The sequence below is a fragment of the Anomaloglossus baeobatrachus genome, chromosome 6, assembly GCF_048569485.1.
Source record: "Anomaloglossus baeobatrachus isolate aAnoBae1 chromosome 6, aAnoBae1.hap1, whole genome shotgun sequence".
Classification (NCBI taxonomy): Eukaryota; Metazoa; Chordata; class Amphibia; order Anura; family Aromobatidae; genus Anomaloglossus; species Anomaloglossus baeobatrachus.
In genome coordinates this window covers 179020504-179040153 of record NC_134358.1, presented here as the reverse complement: position 1 = coordinate 179040153, position 19650 = coordinate 179020504, and the positions used below count along the sequence as shown (strand labels likewise).

The window sequence follows — 19650 nt, the reverse complement described above, 5'->3', positions numbered from 1 at the left end:
AGATGTAATGTGCACAAAAAAAAATGGAAAAACCCTGCCCACCCGAAGTGCTCTGTTTATGGCTGGCTGCATGTGACAGGAGGTCACTGCCCAATCAGTGACTTCCATTGGGGTATCGGCTGCAGACACATTAGCATATGGCACCCGATGCGAGAGTAACGGATGCAATATGCTAATGATCCCTGGCTCAGTCTCTGCTGCGAGCGTGAGCCGAGTGTCATGCAACTATCACCGGATCTTGCGATCAGGTCACAGCTGCGAAGCAGAGGGCGGGCACTGTGGAGGAGAGGGAGGGGTTAATCCCCCCATCTCTTCCATTGTCAGCCTGTGGAGCATATTGAGTGCAGTCAGATGTTTCAAGTAAATGGGTGCGAGAGATACGGCTCTCGCAGAAAATCGCAGCATGCTGTGATTTTTTCCTCACTCCGTTTAGGGCTGAGAAAAAAAATCGCTGATCTAAGCTGCAGCATTGTCTAACATGGGGCCGAGTGCAATTCGAGATCCGATTTATACGCTCTTGTGAGCGCACCCTTAAGTCCCAAGCAGAACTTAATTTAAAGTTTGAGTAACCCTGCAGAACCAAATTTTCATGGGTTCACTCATCTCTATTCATGAGCTCTTTACAACCCCATCGCCACCACAGTACACAGAAAGCTGCCAATCAGTGGTGTGAGCGGGGTTAAACAGAGCTCAGCATTCAGAAAGGTGGTAAATCTGCAGCAGATAAAACAGTGATTTCATCAAAACTGCAGCAAGCAGCACAGTAAATGATACATTGTTAGAATCAGGGTCTCAGTCTCTACATCATGCTCCTCTCAAATGGGGTAGCAGAAACTTGGTGACAGATTTCCTTGAAGGGGTTCATAAAACCTAATTACAATGTGCGACATTTGACCATAGGCCGAAGTAGAAATTATAATGCAGGTATACAGTATATTGTGTTGTCTTTTTAATGATGTGAAAGAAAGAAAAACACCAACACCCAAACCTCTCTAAATGTTAAATATTTTATTTCTCATGTCAGCACGGCCTGGTACATACCTCTCAGTGCAATCCATTACATTTCATTACGCCTTGGCTTTTCTACATGAAACGTCACAGAGATTTGTACGTACACGGCTGGTGGACAGTAATTTAAAAATTAATTTCCTGTGTCATCAGTGCAAGAAAAACTAACAATAAAATTACAGTACAGAAATTCACAACAATAACAGTTAATTCTGATTCATTCTTATGAAGGATGGTACAGTACGTGGTAGACGTTATGTACATGCACAGAAGTGCCTGTATCATCTATCCAGTGATACATCTTGGTTTGCATACAGTTTTTTTTGCTGATTTTTCCTTGATTCCTAAAATATATTTCAATTCCATTGACTTTTCTGCTTTTACTACAGCTTCAGATAATATGAAGCACTATCCTCATCCTATGGTATAACACTGATGGTATAAATAATAAGTGACTACAACAACAGATAGTAAAAAATAAAGGAACATATTAAAACAAAGTAGACAGTGCAAGAATAAAATAATAAAAAAAAAAAACAACTAAAGGCAGCCAGCACTGAGGATAACAGAATTTTTCTTCCTACGTCGGTCAATCTGCTGCTAACTTGATGTTGCAGTAAATAAAAAACAATGGAAATTTCATCATGAACATCTCATACAGGCACATCATATGTTCCGTAATAGAAACACAACCAGATGTATTACACAGCAAACATTCAGCAACTGCATGGGTCATTCCATTTTTGATATCCGTATGGACCTGGCTTAAAACATACTGGGTTGTATGACTGATAGTTCATGCAAGATGGCGTCGGTTCTCCTTTCCCTCTGCTCAAGGTTCCTGGGTTCCCTGCTCCTCGTGTAGATTGTTACTAGAAGGAGCTCGGGAGGCAGTCGGGGAATGTGAAGCCCATCTGGAAGGCAGGCGCCGGTTCGCTGGTCTCTCTGGTCTGGAGAAGCTAGATTCTAAGGACGGAGCTAACGCAGCACAAGGCAGTTCCTTTGCACCATAAGATGAGGGAGACATAATGATAGTAATCACAGAATCAATAACCATGGCAGGATTTATCAGCTAAATAATTGTCATATATGTCCAAAAATAAGAAAAACAAACTGCCATGTGAATTAAGGCAGTAGAATATTTTAAAAAGAAAAAGCTAAAAAAAAATGTTTTTTTACAGGTGTGCACAGCTATTTTGTGTGATCAATACTCGTCAGATTATAGAAACTGAAGGGACCACGCTAATCCCAGACCTACGCTGCAAATCTAAAAGGTGCGAGTATATCTGCTCAACGATCCATAGAGAAATGAGACTGAACTCCTACATATTTTGGATACATCCCCTAAGTGTCTCTCCTGTGTTGATAATAATCTATGGCAGCTCCCAGATATTATAATGGAAACACCTTTTGGCACAGAGGTTAAATTCTTTAAAAAGTACCTATCACCAATCTGTGGTTTCCCTTATTATTAAAGAAAACAGCGGACAGCCATAGACAGATCATTTTATTAAACACAATTTCTTAACAAAAATGATCAGAAGTGTCTATAATACCAGGACCTGACTTTCTAGAAAAATTTGAGTCCGAACTTCTGGGTAGTGGGATTTCGGCATGATGAGCGGGATCCCACAACCCCTTGCTGTAAAAGTGCTGCCGCATCCTTTACTAAACAGTTATCCATCGTAACCTGCTCTAAGGTTGTTATTAATCTGCATCTGCTTAGTAAATAATGCTGCCACGCTGGTTTCGTTCAATCACATGCCAGGTCTTGCGATTTCATGGTGAGAGGGCCATCGGAGGTTTGTTGGGTCCTGCTCTGCATGCCAAAATCACAACAACATTGAAGTTTAGATCTAAATTTTGCTGAAAAGTTGGGTCGTTTAACATGGAATTAGGAATTATAGTTAGTAATATTTAAATATTTACTTAAAATAAAAGGGGCAGCCACAGACTGGTAATAGGTACTCTGTAAGGCATGTGGGTGCAATGGTGTTAAGGCACAACAATACTGGAGATGCAGTTAAACCATGTGGACTGCTTGTTAATTTTCCTGTGATGTCAAAGAAAACAATATATTAAAATTAATGTATAATAAGTAACATATATATTACTTTAATACTTTATTAAAAAAATGTTTGTTTTTTTTTTATTTGGGAAAGTTCTTTATTACTTATCATACTGGCAATACAACTGGCACACAAAGCAATCAAAGCTTTGCTGGACAGACCTGGACAGAATGAGCAGAATCATATCATTATGATAAGATTTAATGTCATCGTTTAATAGGTGTTTATTTAAAAAATGTTTTTTATTTGGGAATTTTTTTTTTATTACTTATCATGCTGGCAATAAAATTGGCACACAAGGCTATCAAAGCTTTGCTGTATAGACCTGGACAGAATGAGCAGAATCATATCATTATGGTAAGATTTAATGACATCGCTAATGTACTGTTCCATGTCTAAGGGTACTTCTCACATAGCGAGATCGCTGCTGAGTCACGGTTTTTGTGACGCACCACTGACCTCATTAGCGACCTCGCTGTGTGTGACACTGAGCAGTGATCTGGCCCCTGCTGTGAAATCGCTGCTTGTTACACACTGCTCTGGTTCATTTTTTGGACATTTCTCTTCCGCTGTGAAGCACACATCCCAGTGTTTAACAGCGAGAGAGCAACGATCTGATGTGCAGGGAGCAGGGAGCTAGCTTCTAGCAGCCTGCGGTAAGCTGTAACCAAGGTAAATATCGGGTAACCAAGCGAAGTGCTTTGTTTGGCTACCCGAAATTTACCTTGGTTACTAGCGTCCGCTGCTCTCAGGCTGCCAGTGTCGGCTCCCTGCACACGTAGCCGGAGTACACATCGGGTAAATAAGCAAAGCGGTTTGCTTATTAACCCGATGTGTACTCTGGCTGCGAGTGCAGGGAGCCAGCGCTAAGCGGTGTGCGCTGGTAACTAAGGTAAATATCGGGTAACCAAGCGTTTGGTTACCCGATATTTACCTTAGTTACCAAGCACAGCATCGCTTCCACGCGTCGCTGGGGGCTGGTCATTGGTCGCTGGTGAGATCTGCCTGATTGACAGCTCACCAGCGACCATGTAGTGACGCACCAGCGATCCTGACCAGGTCAGATCGCTGGTGGGATTGCTGGAGCGTCGCTAAAGTGTGACGGTACCCTAAGGCTGCATAGTAGCAACATACACAAACAAATACTGCTTTATAGCCCTCCATTATTTTACTTTGTGGTTTCTGGGGGAGGTGAGAGTACTTTAATCACTTCTTGGACACTACAATGACATTTCTATGTTGACTGATTTCAGCTGCCATAAGGCAAACTAAGCTATATAAACACTGCTGTGCTAAAAAAGATAAAAGAGCAAAGAAGTGTATACTTAATATGGCCAACCCTAGAGAAGTTTTTGTTTTTCAATTAAAAAATTAAAAGCGCCCACATTTAAAAATAAGAACAATTATATTAATTATACTAAAACGAATGAAACATTCCATTCACTGGACTGGTGGGAATAACAGTAAATGAATGTATGGATAACAAGATAAATCATAGCCTAGCTACTAAGCACAAAATAACATAAGGCTAACAAATGCATAAGAACTGTAAAAAATAATTTGACAGTGGTAATGAACAATATTTATTGCAGAATGAAACAGTTAAAAGAAACTGTAATTATTGAGGTGGCATTCTTGGCATTCAAAATATGGGCATCCATCAAAGCATGAAACACCAACACAGGCAACTGATACTAAACACGTAGGACCCACAAGGAGGATTATGTATCAAGCGCATAATTGATGGTTGGGAGCATGTCTTGTTCCTTTTTCATCAAAGAAAAATAAAAGTTTTTGTTAGTTACCAACAACTAATTACTACTATTATAACGATTGCCTTTAGAATGGTCATATAGTAGAAAATTTGTTGGAAAAATCTAGTTGTCAACGGTTTCTCCAAAAATTCAGCACAATATAGGCTGCCGCTAACAAAAGCTTATATTCTGCCTATAAAACAGCAGTCGTAAACTGTTAAAGGGAATTTGTCAGCAGGTTTTTGCTACGTAATCTGATAGCAGCATAAGGCAGGTACTGAGACCCTGATTCCAGTGATGTATCACTTAGTTTACTGGGTGCAGCAGATATAATAGAGTCAGTTTTCTTTGCTACAGTTCTCTTCAGTATAAGAGGAGAAAAAGGGGTTAAACCTTTTTCTCCTCTTATACTGAAGACTTCAGCACGTGGGGCCGCAGCAGCTGCCATTATCCTATGCTATCTATGGTGGTTGTGACCCTTCACAACCATTTTGGGTGAGTGTATTAATTTATATTACTAATCTGTTATTTATCGGGTAAAACCCTATCAGCGCTTCTATTTTCTAGCACTATTACTTTTGCTACAGTTCTAGCAGAGCTTGGTTGTTGAGCCATGTATTACCCGCCCACAATATAGCTTTCTGTGTACATTGCATACCATAGTGACAGAGCTGCTGGGACTGTGGTTGGACTAGGAGGCATGGGGCCAGTTGTCCTGTAGTGATAACCTCCTGCTGATAAAACACTGACTGTATTGAAAAAGCAAAACAGTGTAGTAATCACATCACTGTAATCAGGCACTCTGCAGCAACATTATGGTGGTCTTAGATTACATAGCACAACCCTGGTGGCAGATTCCCTTTAAAAATAACCCCTACACCATTCTGCTTGTTATGGGAAAGCTTGAAATAAGAAAACATTGGGCAACGGCTGTTATGGAATTTCATAATAAATGCTTGCAGCCTGAAATATAAGTCTTCTAATGTGCGGAATAGCTTGAGAAATAACCTCCAAGAATGACAAAGATCAAACACTGGGTGATCACAGACACTAGGGAGATCACAAAAGACATACCGAGCAACAGGAAAGAAGAAAACAAAGATTGTTATGGGGTTAGTATTGGAAAATGCCCAGTTAGAAATAGTGAGACAGACGTCCATAACAGTCAAGTGAGTTATTAAGCCGAACAATATAAATAAAGAAAGTGAAGGGAGAAAGACAAAACACAAAGCTTGTGATGATCAGAAACAGTTATCAATCAGGGAAATGCTAAATGAAGGTCTAGCTTAAAGCATACCTCCAGTGACAAATTTTTGCTTAAGCAAAAACTTTATGCAAGAAATTACACTTTATTTTTTACTGCATCAACCACATCATATCTGCATTATCTGCCCTGACCCTTAGGCTCTGTGTGCACGTTGCGTATTTGCATACAGTTACGCTGCGATCTACACCGCAGCGTAACTGCATGCGTCCTGCGTCCCCTGCACAGTCTATGAAGATTATGCAGGAGACGTGCGCACGTGGCGTATTAGAGCGCAGCGCTTCAGCTGCTGCCCGAAGCGTGCGTTCTAAGAAGTGACATGTCACTTATTTTGTGCGCTCTGCATGCAGCCCCCGCTCTGTCTATGGGAGGGGCTGCACTCAGAGCGCATGGAATCGGCTTTTTTTTTTTTTTCATTACGGACTCTTTCTGCAGCGATTTGAAGCGCACGTGTGCTGTTCAAATCGCTGCAGAAATTTCTGCAGGGACAGAACGCAACGTGTGCACATAGCCTTATATCATCAAATGTTGTATCTTTGCGCTCCCTTTCCAGCATGTCCTCCTTTACACTGCTAAGAAAGAATAACTTATAAAAATATCGGTCCTTTAAATGAATGAAATCTGTAGCCTACATGTGATTCAAGGTAAAAAAACAACATAAAAGGCTACAGTTTATTTTCTATGCTAAAATGTTGAATTTACACACTGAGGAGTATATACTATTAGACTCTAAACCTGATCACTGGAGGTAATCTTTAAGTGAATGCTTCATTGGTTATTTCAAAGTGCTTGTGACTCTACATCCATGCATTATACGAATGTGTGACAATAAGGTGAACACTTAGTAATTGTATCCAACTAAGAAGATGCTTAACTTGAACCTTGGATACATTGCTTCACATTATACATTACTACATCACACAAATTCTACAAACATTTTCTGATTTTTTTTATCTGCATCAGAGACATGGGAACTTCATGGGCACCATACTAAAGAATTATTTTAAGGTGAGTAGCCGTGTAACATTAAAAGGTCCACACACCCTTCATATGAGGGATGCAGAGATAAGGTAGGGCAGTGTGGATGCAGTCTGTGGCGGCAGTATCCCAACTATAATATATCTATGTGCTTAAAGGGAATCTGTCAGCAGGTTTTTGCTACCTCATCTGAGAGTAGCACAATGTAGGCAAAGAGATTCTGAATCCAACAATGTATCACTTAGATTACTGGGTGCAGCCGTTTTAACAAAATCTGAATTTTTACATTTAGCAATTTAGCAGAGCTGAGAGAGCTGTGCTGCCCCCACCAGGCTCTCTATAGAGATTGCACATTGACAGTGAGTTGTCAATCAGAGGAGGTGGTGTGCCGGACTGCAGTGTGCATCACATTTTAGTCCGAGCAATGAGAAGTCCTACTGGTTATACAAGCATTGCAAATAAACAATAAATCAGACCTTGACAAGACAGGCCTCTCTGAATTCTATGTTTTAACCCTTGCAGCATGCTGTCTTCAGATTACATAGAAAAAACCTGCTGACAGATTACCTTTAAAGGAGGGGGTTGTTCGTTGAAAACTAGTTCTCATCTATCCATTGGACCAGTGGGGATCCAACCACTGTGACTGTCACTGGCGTTTTTTATTGCCGTTGTAATGAAGCTGTAATACACATGCTGGATTGCCGCTGCATACATTCCTTATGTGGCTGCAGTGTGCTGTGCGTGGCTTTCTCTGGCAACCAAATAGAGAATGAATGAATAAAGTGGTGATCATGTATGTGCATACGTGCTTCGTTTTGCCAATTGGTGTAGATCCCAATGGTTGGACGCCTACTCATAGATAATCCTGTTGATAGGTGAGAATTGAATTCACTCGATAAGATAGCCACACAACAAAACGATACAAATTATAAAATAGTACAGTTTGGAATTTTTAGTGCAGTGCACATCTTATAATACATGCCATTTTGAGTTGAGCTGGCTTTTTTGTTTTTTCTACATTATAGTAGTAACTATGGGAACCCTTATTCCTTTTTTTAAATGACTGATTTTTACATGACTGTGAATTTAGTGATTAACATGAAAACATGGACAACATGACAAAGCAGTTAGAAGAGAAATATCTGATAATTACTTCAACAATGGAAATGAAGGAGTCAGGATAACAATATTGGAGACTGAAAAAATTGCATGCAACAAAGCAGTAAGCCAGACATCGAAAACTATACGCAACTTAAATAGAAATATAAAATTCTACAATGATTATATATTATTCAAATTACAAGGACACCTATGAGGGTTTGTTTAGTAGTTGTATTATATTATCATATATTATAGAATGTCACCATTTATTAGAAAATCACACACTTTGTGGATTACAATTTTGTTTTTAGTGTTTTTGTGATTATTAATATAGAAAAACCCGTCAATCCGCACTGGACACTGAGAGCACATGCAATGGAGTGGTAAATTCTGCATTTTGCAGCTTGTTTTTAGCTTTGTCGTTTAGACTAGGACATGACAAGCTAATGTTATTATTATCAGAGGGCAGCATTATTATACTGCTGATTCTTCAATATGACAGGGCAATAGCACTACAAAAACTGATAAGCCCCTGCATGCAGCTCCTTTCCATTCTGATACTATATTAGTTTATTTATTATTTGGGCATAGCTAGAGATGTGCGAGGAATATTTGCCAGTATTATGTGTCACTATAAGGTAGTGTAATTTGGATCCTTTATGAAGGTTTATTTAGGCACTGTAGGAGGGTATAACCTGGGCATTTTATTGTCTGTATTGTGCAGAGACTATACAGAAGTTTTATTTTGCCGTATTTACAGTATATAACAAAAGTGAGTGCACCTCTCACATTTTTGTACATATATTAGATATGAAGAATATATAGATAGATAGAAGATATGACACTTTGATACAAAGTAAACTAGTCAGTGTACAGCTTGTGCAAGTACAATAGTGTACATTTGGTGTTCCCTCAAAATAACTAAACACAGAAACATTAATGGCAAAACCGCTGGCAACAACACTGAGTACACCCCCTAAGCAAAAATGGCCAAATTGTGGCCCAATTATACATTTTTCTCCCCTGCCCAGTGTCATGTTACTCATTAGTGTTACAAGGTCTCAGGTGTGAATGGGGAGCAGGTATGATAAATTTGGTGTTATCACTCACACACTCTCTCATACTGGTCACTGTAAGTTTAACATGACACCTCATGGCAAAGAATTCTCTGAGGATCTGAAAAAAAGAATCGTTAGTCTACATAAAGATGGCCTAGGCTATAAGATTGCCACCACCCTGAATCTGAGCTGCAGCACAGTGGCCAAGACCATGCAGTGGTTTAACAAGACATAACCCACTCAGATCAGGCCTTGCCATGGTCGATCAAAAGCTGAGTGCATGTGCTCACCGTCAGATCCAGAGTTTGTCTTTTCAAAATAGATGTATGAGCGCTGCCAACACTGCTGCAGAGGTTACAAGGGTGGGGAGTCCACCTGTCAGTGCTCACACCATACACCACACACTGCATCACATTGGTCTGGCAAAAAAGAAAAAATACAAAACATACCCAAGGATATGACACATGATTGTGTCATGTCCTTGATTATGAGTTTTTGTACTTTTTCTTTTTTTTTGTCATCTTTGTCCTTCTTTAGTGTATTTTTTGAGAAAGGTCATTGAGACCGAAACGTCAAATATTATTTTGTACATTACGCATGGTGCAACCCATTAAAGGGATCTTTTTGTTTCATTCAATACGTTTGAGTGCCAAATCAGGTGAGGAGTACAAAGACAACTGTGCCCTGCTGACAGTCAAGCATGGTGGTGGAAGTGTCATGTTTTGGGGATGTAGGCTAGCTGCTGGCTGTGGGGAGCTACCGTTTATTGAAGCAGAGCTTGATTCCCTCACTTAGGAAACTGGATTCCAGGGCTGAATGCCAATATGATAGCGACCCCAAACACACCTCCAAGACACTCACTGCCTTGCTTAAGAAACTGAGGATTGGAATGGTCAAACATGTCTCCAAACCTAAACCCTACTGAACATCTCTGAGGTATCCTCAAATGGAAGGTGGAGGAGAGCAAAGTCTCTAACATCCACCAGCTCCATGATGTTGTCATGGAGGATGGAAAAGGTTCTGGTGGCTCCTGTGATGCTCTAGTGAACTCCATGCCCAATAGTGTTAAGGCCGTGATTGAAAATAATGGTGGCCACATAAATATTGACACTTTGGGCACAATGTGGCCATTTTCACTTAGCGGTGCACTCACATTTGTTGCCAGCAGTTTTGACATTAATGGCTGTGTGTTTAGTTATTTTGAGGGCACACCAAATTTACAATGCTATGCAAATTGTACACTACTTTACATTGTATCAAAGTGTCGTATCTTCAGTGTTGTCCCATGAAAAGATATACCGTATTTTCCGGCGTATAAGATGACTTTTTAACCCCTGAAAATCTTCTCCAAAGTCGGGGGTCGTCTTATACGCCGAGTGTTGTCTTATATGGTGGTGCACGATGCTGCAAGAGACCATTGTTTAGTAATGTCCTCCTACTGGTTCCCTTCTTGTCCCCTATTATGCCGTTGCTTACACAATAAAAAATATTCTCACCTCTCCTCCGTTCCCGCGGTGCCCTCTTACCTGCTTCTTCTGGCAGACCGCAGGCCCACAGACCCCTCCGTGATAGCGTCTGGTGCACGGAGTCGCTGCTGCAGGCTGCCGTCATGACTTTACTGCAGTTGAATGCTTTGCGGTGTCGTAAAGCATTCAACTGCAGTAAAGCGCTGACAGCATCGGCGGCGGCCCCGTGTACAGGATGCGATCATGGAGGGGTCTATATGCCTGCGGCCCGCAAGAAGCACTCCTCCATGATCGTGTCCTGTACATGGGGCCGCCGCCACTGCTGCTGTCAGCGCTGCGGTGGCTTCGTGCACCGGACGCTAGCATGGAGGGGTCCATGGGCCTGCGGTCTGCCAAAAGAAGCTGATGACACCGTGTGAACAGAGGAGAGGTGACAATATTTTTTATTGTGTGTAAACAACAGCATAATAGGGGACAAGAGTGGGACCAGTAGGAGGACATTACTAAACAATGGGGTCATTACTACAAGGGGGGGGGACAAGGATGGGAACATTACTGCAGGGCACATTACTAAACAATGGGCTCATTACTCGGGTCGGCTTATACTTGAGTATATACGGTATATCACAAACTCTATATTTTAACTGGAAAAGTTGGGCGTCGTCTTCTACACCGGAAAATACAGTAATAAAATATTTACAAAAATGCGAGGGGTATATTTACATTTGAGATATACTGTAGATGCAGACAGTCACTGACTATCGAACATCCGACTTACAAATTTCTACTTCTACTTCTTACGAATGCAAGGTAAAAAAGAGAAAAATTATACTCACCTAATCTCTCACCCATCCGACCTCCCTGCTGCCTGGTCTTGTTCCTTTCGCCATTGCATGACATATATCTGGCCTCTTCAATATAGGCCAGAACTTCTGACCGAACCCAGGCCTTGGAAGTCACTGTGTGTTTAAAGATCATGACGTAATGATAGCAAGAATTTTACCATGATCTTATGGCATAGTGACCTCCTAGGCCTGTATGCAGTTGGAAGACCTGATCTATACTTAAGAGGACGTAGATATAGTGTGCAGTGGCCGAAAGAAGAGGACTGGACAGCAGGAACCAAGGTGGTGAGAGTGGAGAGCAATGAGGAGAATATTGTAATAAAAAGAACAATACTCACCTCTTCAGCCGCCCCACTGCACGCCATCTGTTTCTTTTCTTTCCACCATCACGAGCCGCATCTCCGACCTATTCACTATTGGCCAGGACTTCCCGCCGAGTCCAAGTCTCAGACCTGCGTATTGCAAGGCCACAATAGTCAGGAAGTGAGGCGGCTGGAGAGGTGAGTGATGAGAAGCGCATTGGTATAAAAAAAAACAAAAAAAAAACAAAAACAGAAAAACTGTTAGCTATTTTGTTGCCCCGTCAGATCCTCATTTTTCCACTGTTGCGTGCCACATCTACTGCCTCTTCATTATAGGTTCAAAAGAAAATACAAAAGCCACAATCAGTTGACCGACTGTATGGCTATGGACTCAGGAGGATCCGACATGGGAGGGAGGGCTGGAAGCACACCCAGAAAACAAGATAAATTTGTAGAGTTTCATCCATCTGCATAGACCATGATGAAGGCATCTAGCATGTCGAAACGCGTAGTCTGAAGGGAACATCCGAGAATACGCTACATATAGTATGTCAGGTACACGGAAGATGTCTTTTTAATCTTTGTAAAAATAAAAGTTATTTTTTAACTACAAGAGACTGCCTTTTGGAGTGATACGCTGGATGAAACACTACAAATTTATTTCATTGTAGGCTAGGATTTCTGGCCACATCTAGATCTCAGAGATCACTGCGTGTGGCAAAGTCAAAGATGTGCACCACATTTTTATAACCTCCAGGCCTGGACGAGACTGGAAGTCCTGGCCTATACTGAAGAGGCAACAGATGTGGCAAGCAACTTCATAAGGAAGAGGACCTGATGGAGGTCAGCGGCAGAGGTCAGCAATGAGGTATCAGTTGTTTTTCCTTTTTGCCAGGCCTCTTCCAAATTACATACAAACATACAGAACCAGTCTAATTTGTAAGCCAGGGACTGCCTGTACAAACATTTGTATATGTGTGTAGGTATCGGCATAAGGCAAATAGGCAACTATTTTCTATAGAGTATTGTTTTAAAATGTATAAATTACTGTAAACTTTGCCCAGTTAGACCACTCCATCAGCCATTGTGTTCTTAAGGCAGCTAAGCAACAAAAACATAGGCAGCAGCGGGAACTTTTTTTAAGTGCGCTGATCACATGGGTCCTGGGATTAATCGACGATGAATATTACAGCTCGATGTATAGTGTCTCAGTCATTTTAATAATAATAAAATTATATCTCATATGAATAATGGAAAAGAAAAACATTTTGAGTGGAGACCATTTTGCTATGACTTGCATAACGGTCAGCACACTTTTAGTCATACTATTGGTGCAGACAGATGGGGCGGTCTGTTGTTCTTTACAGAACAAAATCACACAATGCTGTTCTTTTACGATTAGCTATATACATGGCCTGAATCATACTAAAATTTGCTGTCCAGCTTGGTCTGGTTTTATCCCAGTAAGACTTTAAACGTTCTTCCAAGCTCTTCTAGATTGAGTTTATAAATAACATTTGCGAGTGGTATCTATATTTAAAGTACTGACTTATAAAGTGATCGTTGTGAACACGGAGAAAGCCAAGAGCAGCTAGCGATTGCTTTGATGGCTGCATCTATGTGTCCAAATCCATTTATTTTTGGCTGTGCTTCAAAACAGTATTCAAAAGTTTGAGTAAAATTAAAAAAAAAAGTGGAAACGAAGAATAAATGAAAACTTACAGCTGTGTAGCAGGCATAGTTAGAGTCCCCAGGGGGCAGTTAGTAAGACAGTTTGATTCTAGACAGGATAGACAGAAAGAAAGCAAACAGATTGAAGACTGCATTAAAGCAAATAATCAGAATTAGTTGTCTTTTTCCAGTAGATGGATATTTCCACGTTGCTAAAGGCTGTTACAAGGAAGAGTTACAAGAAAGAAATATCAATAATATTGTTAGTTGCAAAGAATACATGGACTGTGCTACAACCAAGATCAACCTAATAAATCAGAATATATATATATGCCAACAAGCATCTCTCGTAGCCATTTTTTACCATTAAGACAGTGGTTAGACTTATCTCAACCACTGTAAAACACCCACCCTTTACAGAATTTGTATTGGGGCAACACAATGAGCTTCAATAGAACAATGATGCTCACTGTACATTGTAGAATAGTTAATGAGAGCAATGAAACTTTTCAGTCCCAGGAAAATATAAAGTCATATCAGGTCCAATTAGTAATTTTTCTGATGAGTGATTTCCACCTTCTTGAGAAACCATGCTATAGTCAGCATTTCCAGCTTGTGGCCATTCTGCAGCTTATTGATCAATGGTTTTCAACAGTTTCTTAAGAACTGGAACACTCATCAGGATAATGGTAAAATATATGGTGTGTTTTTCGGCTCTAAAAGTTTATTGGAAGTGAATTGTTAACAATCCTGAATATTCCTCTTTCAAAAATGTTCTATTGTTATCCACATTTTAAAGTCTAATATAAGATAGAATTGGAAATACTAAGCAACACATTCAAACAATATTTTTCAGAAATGATAGCCCTCTTTGATCTTAATCAGTGAAAAAAGCTTAACATCATGACACAATGAAATTTTCATTGGAGGTGATACTTTTTAGGAACCTAATACATTCTGCCAAGTAGGCTAACAAGATGGTTTGTTCACCAATTGTTCTGTATGAAGCATTTGTGAAACGCGCCGGGTATTTGATGGGTGAGCCTTTGTTGATTGCATGCACTTTTTGTGCTTTATGATTTAATTTTTGGCAATTACGCTATTTGGCACTCTAAAGGCTATGCAAGTTTATACCTATGCAAGTACCAGTTACTTATACAATCAGACTTTTATAGTACTCTCCCTTTTGATGTTTTACTATATTATATTATTAATTGGTGCCTTCTCATTATTGGGAGTCTCCTTATTGGCTCACCCATCAATTTGTCTTTTGGGTCTATTTTTATACATATGTTTTTTCATGTTTAATTATTTTTTAATAATAATATTAATATTCATTAGTCCTGGCACACAATTGTTTTTCTTTGAATCCTATTATAGTTGTGCCTTTGAGACCTCTTATTCCTCCAATAAGTTGCAGGTCTTTGGACCCCTAATTTTTATTGATAAAATATTATTCTAGAAACAACAATGCTGCATACATAAATCTCTTACCTCAATTGCTTGCTCAATTTTTAATAGTTCAGCAGCAGTGTTGGGTCTGTAGCCTCTCGTTGGACTATCTGGAGGTTGCTTTTGATCTTCTAAGAGCTTCTTGCTAAGTATTCTGGCAGCATTTTCTGTCAGAGAGTAGCCTGGAGGAGTAGAGAGGTCTTGTCTACTGTAGCTTATATCGGTGTACTGATCCCTTTGAAGGTCTATAGTTATGCGAATAGGACTTGGTGACCTCCCCCTGCCATCAATGCACCCATCAGACATGGTCCCAAACTCTGGTCGGGCTTCAGCTGACCGAGATCTGCTACTTGGCCTTGATGTCTTTTGTGAATGGTCACAAGTTATCGGACTGTGGTCAATAATATTGAAAAGACTTGAAAGACCATCGTTGATAGTTGTATGAACAGGGCTCTCTCTTGTCGTTGTTGATCTGGCCCACGCAGACTCATTGAATCCTCTTTGGGGTGTACCTGAAGGGGCACGATTAGCTGGCTGATCTGCTTTGGCTAGAGGTTTCTTTTGCAGTTTTGGAGAACCATATTTTGGGGAACAACAACTACGCTCAAACTTTGCTTGGACCTTTTCAATAGCTGGAGCAACTTGCCTGTTCCTACGAGAAGGTGAAGAAATAGGAGTACAACCTCCTTTAGGCGTCAGACACTTGTGTGGACTGCTGGTAATGCTTCGCAAAGCTTCGGTTTGCAAGCCAACACTAATGGTTTTTGTGGTTTGTGTACCTGTACTTTTTAAACCATTGGTCTGACAAGCAATGTCTCTAAACTGAGATTCTACTGGGTTGGTGCGGATGGCATTCCTTACAGAATTGGCAACTTCTTTCATGTCATCACTCATGTTTCTTGACAACTCTATACTGTGCAACGAAGACGCAAAACTGACTGTAGTGCAAACAGGTCGGTCCATTGGGTGTAAACCGCTCTCTAAAAAGTCTTTATGCTGATTATTATGGTCACATGGCCATCTCCCAAAGACCTCAGCAGTGCCATTTTTCCCTTCAGAAACACTTCCATTGACTGTTGGTGTAGAGAAAAGTAATTCTGGCTCTACGTGCTTTATCTCTTCATTGCCATTAATAACAGATTTATCAAACCTACGAACCAAAGGTGGACTATGGAAAACCCTAACCCCCATTCTATCTGCAACATTGTGGCTTCTTGGAGACTGCTTCAGGCAGTGTTCAGGACTGGTCATTGTGTTTGTTGTCATAGTAACACTAGTGGTAAGAAACCATGAAGGCGACTGGAATGATTCAGAAGGTGACCTGGACTCCACTTTTCCATTCCCTGCTCTTTCCCCACCTGCTCTCATGACTTTATCACCTTGACCTACACTATTATAGTCCCAATTTTTGTTAAACTCTTCAATGTACTTCAGGTCATCAGGAGACAAGGGAGGAGTTAGTTCATCCTTATCGCCAGAAATATCTAAATTCTTGTCAGGAAGGAAAGGAGAGCTCTCCATTAATCGATGAAATTCAGACATGGAGGAAACAGACATGACCCTATAAGACAAAGGGCATGTAGTCATTAAGAAATGTGGCTCCATCTTTACACATATTCAAATACACAGAAGAGGGAAAGGATGTATGAAATATAAACAGACCAAAAGAGTAGACATGCAAACTCCACTTAGAAGTCTATAAAACACATGTAATGAAATCTCATGCAGACTGATTGACAAAAAGTATGAGTTTCTTACAAGTTTAGTAGAATAATACTTACCTCTGCAGTCCTCCTTTTTGTAAATCTTCCTGCAATAATAAGCAACATACTGTTATAGGCTTATTTGTCTGTGACCATGGAAATGTCGCATTACAGATATATTCTTAGGAAGCAGTGTCCACTGATATACTTTACCTTTTGGACTGACCAAGGTGCCAGACAAAATGACAATTTGAATTTTGATTCTGTCAGATTTAAAACTTGTCTTAATACGGCAAAAACATTTCCCCTCTATTTTGAGATTGGTACATACAGCCAAAGAACAAGAGTTATGACATGGCAAATTAGAAGGGACAGCGGGACATAAACGACAGCCAACCATACCCTCCAGTTATCTCTCTTAACCCCTCCCTTCCACCATGCACATTTGTAAGTTTTCTGAATGGCACATAAATGACAGAGCATGTACAGTCATATGAAAAAGTTTGGGCACCCCTATTAATGGTAACCTTTTTTTCTTTATAACAATTTGGGTTTTTGCAACAGCTATTTCAGGTTCATATATCTAATAACTGATGGACTCAGTAATATTTCTGGATTGAATTGAGGTTTATTGTACTAACAGAAAATGTGCAATCCGCATTTAAACAAAATTTGACCGGTGCAAAAGTATGGGCACCTCAACATAAAGAAGGGAATTTTGTTTACTTACCGTAAATTCCTTTTCTTCTAGCTCCAATTGGGAGACCCAGACAATTGGCTGGGTCTCCCAATGGAGCGACAAAGAAGAAGGGAATTTTGTTTACTTACCGTAAATTCCTTTTCTTCTAGCTCCAATTGGGAGACCCAGCCAATTGTCTGGGTCTCCCAATGGAGCGACAAAGAAAGTGACATTAATATTTTGTAGATCCTCCTTTTGCAAAAATAACAGCCTCTAGTCGCTTCCTGTAGCTTTTAATGAGTTCCTGGATGAAGGTATATTTGACCATTCCTATTTACAAAACAATTCCAGTTCAGTTAAGTTTGATGGTCGCCGAGCATGGACAGCACGCTTCAAATCATCCCACAGATGTTCAATGATATTCAGATCTGGGGACTGGGATGGCCATTCCAGAACATTGTAATTGTTCATCTGCATGAATGCCTGAGTAGATTTGGAGCGGTGTTTTGGATCATTGTCTTGCTGAAATATCCATCCCCTGCGTAACTTCAACTTCGTCACTGATTCTTGCACATTATTGTCAAGAATCTGCTGATACTGAGTTGAATCGATGCGACCCTCAACTTTAACAAGATTCCCGGTGCCGGCATTGGCCACACAGCCCCAAAGCATGATGGAACCTCCACCAAATTTTACTGTGGGTAGCAAGTGCATTTCTTGGAATGCCGTGTTTTTTTGCCTCCATGCATAACGCCTTTATGTATGACCAAACAACTCAATCTTTGTTTCATCAGTCCACATGACCTTCTTCCAAAATGTAACTGGCTTGTCTAAATGTGCTTTTGCATACCTCAGGCGACTCTGTTGGTGGCGTGTTTGCAGAAACGGCTTCTTTCGCATCACTCTCCCATACAGCTTCTCCTTGTGCAAAGTGCGCTGTATTGTTGACCGATGCACATTGACACCATCTGCAGCAAGATGATGCTGCAGGTCTTTGGAGGTGGTCTGTAGATTGTCCTTGACTGTTCTCACCATTCTTCTTCTCTGCCTGCCACTTCTGGGCATAACAAGAGCTGTACCTGTGTTCTTCCATTTCCTTACTATGTTCCTCACACTGGAAACTGACAGTTTAAATCTCTGAGACAACTTTTTGCATCCTTCCCCTGAACAACTATGTTGAATAATGTTTGTTTTCAGATCATTTGGGAGTTGTTTTGAGGAGCCCATGATGCCACTCTTCATAGGAGAACAACTTGCAAGTGGCCACCTTAAATACCTTTTCTCATGATTGGATACACCTGCCTATGAAGTTCAAAGCTCAATGAGGTTACAAAACCAATTTAGTGCTTTAGTAAGTCAGTAAAAAGTAGTTAGGAGTGTTTAAAACAAGAAATTGATAAGGGTGCCCATACTTTTGCACCGGTCAAATTTTGTTTAAATGCGGATTGCACATTTTCTGTTAGTACAATAAACCTCATTTCAATCCAGAAATATTACTCAGTCCATCAGTTATTAGATATATGAAACTGAAATAGCTGTTGCAAAAACCCAAATTGTTATAAAGAAAAAAGGTTAACATTAATAGGGGTGCCCAAACTTTTTCATATGACTGTATGTTTTCTGAATGGTAAGCCCCCTGAGACACATTTCACTAATGTTGACCAAACCCAATGATATTGAGGGCCAACAGTCTAATGTGTAAGTGGGCTTGATCCGGCATGTCTGATTTTTTTACTAACTATCCTTTTGTTCTACCAAACATAAGCCACCCCCAGAGAAGCCTTTGGACAAACGAGTGTTCTTGCTTACGGGAAAGTCGGCAGAGAAGGTTTCTGGCCAACAGGCATCTAATGTGTATGGTAGTATAAAACTAGTGCCAGATACTTCTAGCAGCTACTTATCTCCCACGATAACAAAAAGATTGAGATGAAAACGATTCATTATCTGCCCATGCAGGAGAGTCAAGAATTCACTATACACAGTAGATGGTTAGCTGGTTCCATAGAAATCGGCCAGCTATATTCTTTGCACAGAATATATACCAAATTTAGATTATTCTTCTTTCATTGACTGGCTAAAAAAAAGTACACAACTGATAAATTAAGAGGAAAGTCAAGTGACACATATTTGGTTTTCATGTTTTGATTTCATACAGACCAGAAACGGCAGTATGAGTATGAAACCGTACATCAATAAGGTTAGACACCGCTTGGCATCAAAGCACAGGAGGGCAGATCTATTACCTTTTACAGCTTCCTTGCTATTTTAAGCCAATGTCAGTGAGACTTTTGGAACATGCA

The 19650-nt window shown here is 40.3% G+C and overlaps 1 protein-coding gene across 4 annotated transcripts in view; it reads right to left on the bottom strand.

Annotated features, from left to right (window-relative positions):
- Nucleotides 1-991: 991 nt before the first annotated feature.
- Nucleotides 992-19650, bottom strand: part of MTCL1 (microtubule crosslinking factor 1) — a 238040-nt gene continuing 219381 nt past the window's right edge. For 3 of the 4 annotated variants that reach the window (XM_075314532.1, XM_075314533.1, XM_075314535.1), the window contains 3 exons: nt 16750-16778; nt 15011-16529; nt 992-2008 (listed from right to left, as the gene is read on the bottom strand). In XM_075314532.1, coding sequence (XP_075170647.1) covers nt 1841-2008; nt 15011-16529; nt 16750-16778 — 1716 coding nt within the window. In that variant the 3' untranslated portion in view covers nt 992-1840. Of the gene's footprint in view, nt 2009-13567; nt 13626-15010; nt 16530-16749; nt 16779-19650 lie in introns of all 4 variants that reach the window. The other variant, XM_075314534.1, reaches the window with a different exon arrangement.